This window comes from Spea bombifrons, chromosome 12 (genome assembly GCF_027358695.1).
Source record: "Spea bombifrons isolate aSpeBom1 chromosome 12, aSpeBom1.2.pri, whole genome shotgun sequence".
NCBI classification, from domain to species: Eukaryota; Metazoa; Chordata; class Amphibia; order Anura; family Pelobatidae; genus Spea; species Spea bombifrons.
In genome coordinates this window covers 15,691,701-15,699,175 of record NC_071098.1, presented here as the reverse complement: position 1 = coordinate 15,699,175, position 7,475 = coordinate 15,691,701, and the positions used below count along the sequence as shown (strand labels likewise).

The 7,475-nt window shown below is 41.3% G+C and overlaps 1 protein-coding gene across 3 annotated transcripts; it reads right to left on the bottom strand.

The window, feature by feature from the left end:
- Window positions 1–1,474: 1,474 nt before the first annotated feature.
- PAFAH1B2 (platelet activating factor acetylhydrolase 1b catalytic subunit 2) lies at window positions 1,475–7,192 on the bottom strand. 3 transcript variants are annotated; one of them, XM_053452645.1, is made up of 6 exons: window positions 7,027–7,192; window positions 6,266–6,364; window positions 4,568–4,657; window positions 3,547–3,663; window positions 3,305–3,427; window positions 1,475–3,172 (listed from the first exon to the last, which is right to left on the bottom strand). In XM_053452645.1, the coding sequence occupies exons 2-6, from the start codon at window positions 6,344–6,346 to the stop codon at window positions 2,894–2,896; spliced, it is 690 nt and encodes a 229-aa protein (XP_053308620.1). In that variant the 5' UTR covers window positions 6,347–6,364; window positions 7,027–7,192; the 3' UTR covers window positions 1,475–2,893. The 3 variants fall into 3 exon arrangements, with proteins under 3 accessions (XP_053308620.1, XP_053308621.1, XP_053308622.1); XM_053452646.1 differs by having other exon boundaries at window positions 7,034–7,190; XM_053452647.1 differs by having other exon boundaries at window positions 7,099–7,167.
- Window positions 7,193–7,475: the final 283 nt, after the last annotated feature.

Genomic DNA, 7,475 nt, shown 5'->3' with positions numbered 1-7,475 from the left:
CGTTTGGATTCCTTCGTTTTCTCAATCGACCAGGGATGTATTCCTGATTCTCATACCTTGTTAGAAAGAAAAAGACTATTTATTTAAAGTGGACTACTAAAACCCCCCCACTTAATTAGTAATGATTAAACGTGATAGCAGTTCTAAAGTTATTTCTAATTAGATGATTTGAGAGTGTGATGTGTCCCACAGCCTCAATGGACCACCTTTTAATGATTCACTGCTCATTTCTAGCTTTTTTCAGCATTCCTCTCTCTTATTTGTTATCAGATGCTAGAAAAGTAAATAGGATGATGGGATTTATAACATTGCTGTCCAGAATACATTTCACAATGGATAGGCTGAAGTATTCCGACACCTATAACCAGCAATGGCCACAATAGAAGATGCCTGACTTCTGCATGCATTTGGTCGCTCACATAGGAGAGACACACGTGGTCATGCTCCCACCAGCACTGCACCACAGACAGCCACTTTCTCAAACATTAAAATAATGTATTTAAATGTTAGTACAATAGGTAGTTTTATTGCCATTTATATCCAATTGGTACACTAGGTACATGTCTAGGGGGCCCCTAGCTCTGCAGGACCCTCAGCCACAGTCACTGGACACATAGGAAAGTTTCCCACATCCCACTGTCAACGAGCCAGGACTGGAGGGGAATACACCATTTGGGTACTGAACACATCTCCTATAAGTGAAGGAGTCAGGGGAAAGGGAAATAGGAGTTTCTGCAGTACGCTTGTGAATTTGCTTTTGTAAAACAGATTTACAACTGACAAGTACCCTTGGAAAACGTATGTTTGGAAAAAGAAGTATGATTAAAGCATTATTTCTGAGAAAAGCTTTAGTATCTAATGGAATTAGGAATGGCGTTTCTAATGCTGTGTTGCCTTACATTCAGCAGAGTAGACTAAACAGCAGAGTAGACTAAACAGCAGAGTTAAGTACCAAAGTAACGATTAGGAGAGATAACAATTATTAAATTAGACTCACCTCCGTATATTTTGGACCAGGTGTGCACACCTGCAGTCCTTCAGGACCACAAACAATCCAGAAAATCTGTGTGTCCTTAGCTAAAACCAAGTAGATCCTGAATATTTAATTAACCCAGCATAATGACCATCAAGAAGGAGAAGTGCACCCCTGGACCAGACACCCAGCAAAAAGTTTTTAGCAGGTATACCTTATGAAGTGATATCATTATATACATCCCCATAGGATTCTCCTAGAAGAAGGATAACCAAGCTGTCTCCCCAGGTGCCGATAAACTCTTATCCTTGGTCAGCATATAGCTGGACACAAAGCAGTTGAAATAAGTTACGCGTTAGGTCAGTTTTAGGTTAAGTGCCATGTCATTTGTGATATGTGGAGCAAACCGGTTTTATGTTTACACAAATGTTTTTTTTAAGACATTTTGGAAATGCATGAAGGCACAGAATGTTCTTGCATCAATGAGAGACAGAGGCATAGTTCACATTAGAATTTTTATAACTCCGCTCCATACACACGTGTAACAACAAGAAGGGACAGTTTGTTACGCCATACACAGAAGCACAAGCACTGAGGGTGCAGATTGTACAGAAGGGATTTGAAGCTGTACAGGTCTAAGAGGCAGGACAGATGAACTATGAATAGTATAGGAAATAAACCATCTCCAAACTCTGTTGCAAACCTTATCCCTTTGTAAGTTAAAGATACATACATTAGATGTTACTCTAGAGTGTAAATGTCTTCACATAAATATTAAAAAAACTGTTTTGGTACATAAACTAAGGATCCAGCTACAGCCACATTTTTATCAGTCGATGACTTCTTTACACTTTTTTTTTTTACTGGCCCCTAAAACATGCCATGCTGGTGTTGTAGGACTAAATATTTCATAATCAACATAATTCCCACAGCTGGAAAGCACAGATTTCCATTTCTTTTAGGTCTAAAAGCATAAGTCCTGTACGCTTGCCCTTAATGCGGAGGGTTAGGCTTATCTTGGAATGCTGGGTAGGGTTAACAGGCATTCTCCGCTGTAGTGGTCCCGGGTACGGGCCAGACATTTCTCAAACACCAACTTCATACAAGCAATTCATATATATCTATATATATTCACAGTCACTTTCAGTATATTCTATCCCTGTGCCTTGGGAAGACAGATACACAACAAACATACCAGGTAATAAAACAATTTAGAATTTGCAATTTGGCGCAGGTTGTGCTGACATAAAATGGGTGAACACAAATGGTATTTCAATGCCTTCATGTTAGTAAGGATTAGCACGCCATTGTTTTCTGCTTACATGTAGTTCACATGTGTGCATCAACCCTTTGTATGCCAGACATACCCAAGATGTACAGCAGCCATATTCACAACTTTTCCACAATTCTATCTGACACACTGGAACAGTATCCACCGCCAAATCACATAAAGATGATGGGTAATGGTGCCGAGCAGCACAAAGCTTTATAAACAGATGACCTTTATAAGATGCATTGACTGTACAGCTGTAAACGGTCTGCTTCATACCAACAGCTACACCACCACATTTCATTCCAATGGCATCTTGCTGAATGACCACCTCTGATGGATCTCTCCTTAGCATTCTGGACATATATATAGTATCGGTCAATTCAAGATACCATGCTGTTGCCTCTTGGTGGGATCCGGATGCCAGTCTGCACCTCAGACTCCACAGGGAGGCGTCAATAGTATTATTACTGCCCAGTATTATCAGGTGCAGTAGGAGGAATTTGCAGGAGGGTCTGGAGCTTAGCAGGTGTATATGAGTTCTGCGTATATACACTGAGCATGTAGATATACAGCTGAGGCGTTTGTAGTGAGCACAGGGGGCAGCCAATGATATAACACTGACAACAGAAAGTGGAGAGAGGTAGGACTCAGGCTAGGGTGACCTGTTTCTCTTCTGGCGTTTCCTCTAGCAGCTGCATGATCAGTTCATGGAGAGGTCGGCACACCTTGGCATAGCCAGCAGCTGTAAGATGAAGGAAATCAAACATGTCATGTCGGGAGACGGTGCCATCCGAGTGGACAAATCCAAAATCCATATCCAGCAGCTGTACTCCCGGGAGACGTGGCAGCCATGAACGCAGGATTTGGTTGACACGGCCATTTTTCTCCCGCAAAGGGTTGGGCTTCTCACCACGTGGCAGCAGGCCCTACAACACGAGTGACAAGGAACACAAGTATGAACATAAATTCACTATCGTGAATTCTTGAAAGCGTTTGGTCAATGTTGCCATAAACAGGATGCAAACATTTAGCTATCACAAATAAATTAGTCTTTATACCATGACTATGATCTTTGCTTGCGGCTGCAAAGTGTTGATAAGTTTTATGATGGCTTCAACACCTCCAGCTACTTCCTCTGCCGTGTTCTCATGGTTATTGGTCCCGATCCACAGTACGATTACCTGTAAACATGTTGGGAATGTCAATGCTATAATTATGCAAGACAGAAGCCTACTGAAACACAATTATTCTCTCTCAATCTTCCCATACTTCTGGGTGTATGTGACTCAAATTTTCCTACCTTAGGTTTAATATTTTCCAGCTCCCCATTTTGAAGTCTCCATAGGACATGTCGTGTAGTGTCCCCTCCAATGCCAAAATTGAGTGCATGGAGAGGAGAGAAGAGATCCCGCCAAACCTTCAAGGTGATAAGAGAATGGAGATTACAACAAACCCAAACTGAACAAGAACAGCTTGTCATAATGGATTATAAGGGTAAAATCAAACACATATCTCATGGGGAATAAGCTAATATGTACATTGATGCTTAAGTGACGTAGGTCCCTCACTGCTCCTGCAAAAAGAGATCATAACTTCACAAGATCTCCTGAGATGAGGACTTATTTCACTGCAGACAACATGGCTTGTCTGATATTTCAGAATCAAGACTGTTACCAGCTAGAGAAACCAGTCTCGATTGTCTGCTCTTTACATTTGAAAGTTCTGCATCCATCAGACAGACCTCTATTTGATCCCACCAGGAATCTGGAGCCAGAGCCAAGTCGTTTTACAAGATAATTGTAACCAGAAAAAATCCTTAGGACTTCAAATAAAGGAAAACATACAAGTTGGAAAGGTTTTGTGTTCTTCCTCCAAGTGAATGTCCATTTATACTAAAGTTCCTATACTTTTGTATTATATTCTCAAAAGTTGCCCTGTATTTGTTGCCACCATGCAAGTTTTCCAGGCAAAATAATAAAATGTGTCCAAAGGGAACAATAACGTTCGTAGTTATATCAATACACAACATATTGGATTAGGCCGAGAAAGGGTGTTTTGTACGACGGTTCTACAGAAAAACGTATGAGTCTAGGAACTACTCCCTCGGTTCTTAAATTGTAATTACGTCTCCACAGCTGACGCCGTCAAAAGACGTGCCTCTGTGATTTGTTTAGTAAAGGGAATTAACAGAAATCTACTATAACAAATAAATAGCACTTCCCATAAACAATTCTATAGTCATTGAAGTGTCACGTTCGTAACAGCGTAATTACACACACCTTAACCTACCATTACATCTTACTTTTCTTGTACCTGCTCACCTCATATTGCTGCAGTAGCTGCACCATTGAATCCCCTACGAACAAGACATCCGGCTCCTTATCCTTGCAGTCCAAAACAAACCTGTTATGCTGTACAAGAAAATGAGATCAGTATTAGACTTACCGAATAATACAGAAAAATACAGTATTGGTCATCCCAGAAAAACTGATGTGCTATAAAACGCAACATATCACTCTACATTATGTGTATTTTATATAGTATTTATCTACAAACAGTATATACACACACAAATATGTTGTATAAATATTATACAACTTTGTGCTTAATGGCGACTGACAGTTTTACTAAGCTGGCACAAACCAGTGTACTTTTATCTGAACTAATATGTCAACTGGAGACGACAAAACTAACGCTCAAGAACTATGGGAAGTGCCAGGACAATGGAGAACCAATATATATCAGGTGCAAACACACGGATTTAACTGCAGAAATCTTATTAAACACTGAATATGTATAATGAATGCATTGCTTACATCCATATACTTATCTTTTTAATTCCGACTTAATGAAGATCTGTCATGGGACAAGGGGAATGAAACTGGTACCTCGCTCCCATAATAATGTACTTTCAAAATAGATCATAGGATCAGAGTCTATAGAACTGACTGAACACATTACAATCAGTGACTCTTTAAACCCCATGAAGCTATGAAGCCAGCGGTTGGATTACATTCACTAGGGGATGAGCACAAAAACAAAATAATCACGGTTGCTTTCCAGTCTGCTTCACTTCCAACAAAAGGCAGATTTTCTGCATAGCATCTAACCGCACGAAGGTAAAAGTAAAAAATATGTGAAAGAGTCGACGCCAGAGAATGTCTCCGACAAGAAGAGTTGAGCTCGCCCCAACGTAATGCAGTTTAATCTGTGAGATGGCTTTCCACAAACCTCAGCACAATAACCAAGCGTTTATGCAGCAACAGACAATCCTGCCTGCAGTACAAGTTCATAATACACAGGCGGTCAGTGAATTCGGACTGGAAACTACTGCTTTAATGAATAAACCCAATTATCTGCACACAGTTCAGATGATTTGACTGGAAAATTCAGAAGGCATGATCGAGAGCGAACAGCATATAGTATATACTCATGAATTTAAATGCTTGAAATACATTTACAGGTTAACGACTGCACAGCCTTATAAAGAATACATGGGACTGAAACACTACCTGTCCACTTACCTGTGGCAGGTAAATAAATCTAGAAGAAACATCAGAAGAAACTCCCTATTTGTCACATTGAATAGACTAATAACTATTCTCCCGCTATATGTTAAATAATAAACTACAGTATAGTATAATGTCTGCCATTAATCCTGGTTACATTAAAAGATAAACACACATATAGTTAACGGACATAGAAGCAGAGACTGCAGTGCCGTACAATGGGTGATGAACATGTAAACACACAGAAGACACGGAAGACAAGGAGGGCTCCGGTCATTAGACTTAACAATGTTACGGGAGCAGTCGGGTCCATGCTTTAGAGTGGAGCCAGGATTGTGACGTCTTAAATAATCTTTTCCGACAGATCAGATAGGAGAAGAAAGAATGTGCTAATGTGGCTTTGTCTGTGTTAAAAATACCGTGGATTTATGGCTCCAAATTGTACAGCCTTAAAATTACCGCACAACAAAGTTCAGGGACGTGTTAATTAAGTGTTTGAAAGAGACTCACCTGAGACAGCCATCGATCGTCACCCTGGACATCCTCAGCAGCATGAGGGATAGCAGCTAAGTTGGTGTCTCCTTGACTCATTCTGATACAAGTCTGTCTCTGGGGAGAGGACAAGAGCAGGTTTTGTAACAACACACAGGTAAAGGTGTTAGAAATGCCGCCGCTGCTGCACATCTCTTGCTGTTAATAGTGGGTTATACAGCAAGTTACAAATAGTGATGTATGAACGGGCAGACGTGGGGCTGCAGCGAGACATTCACAGCCCAACCGTGTCACAGATCCACAGGCCCACAGCACAATCACTAGCCGTTCCTGCAGGCTCTTTATGCTACAATATGATGGTTTGGCGACCAGATCGCATTTAAAAGCCTCAATAACATGGCGTCTCCTCTAATTCAGAGATGTAAATGCAGCCCTAATCACATCACCAACAAAGGCTCCCACCCGCTGCGTGTGTGAAGCGCTGGGACTGACAGGTGGAAATCTGAGACATCACTCAAGGATGCGGACGCTGCACTTACTCACCTCCAACAAAACCCTCCCTCACAGGACCCAGAGGAGCAGATCGCTAACCGAAGCGATTCACTAACCAGCCGGGAAATTACCACGACATCGCAGCCACTAAACACACCAACCCCCGTAAGAAATATTACCGTTTAATATGCATATTTAAACCACATCGCGGAAACAGAATATTCCACCCCTTTAACCCGGGGATGTACACATTATTACAGTCCACAATTAACTCTACAACCTCCCACCTTTTACCGCACACGGTGACAAAGGGTCCCCGTTAACGTGACGTCACGCGCTCGTTATTTCGGTAACTCCACCTATTCCGGTCCCTGGGTCCCGGTTCTGCTATTCCTAGCACAATCGCCACCCGCTCCGTCACTTCCCACTAGCAGACAGGAAGTGGGGCAGTGACAGGCAGCGGAAGTGACGATTCACACAGTGCCACATAATATGTGCACGGTTAATGGAAGTGATTTCTGGATATAAATCTTCATATGTGTATTTAAGTATTTCTTGCTGCAGATAACATCAATTATATTTTTACAAGGTGTCTTGTTTTGCAATCTTAGCTCCCAAATATCTTTCTTTCGAACCTCTTTCCTCCCGTGTCCGTTTTTTTTGTAGAAGCTAAGGATGTTTGCTGGTTGTTCATGTTTTAAATTGTGTGAGTAAACTTTTAGTCATTATAAGTCTG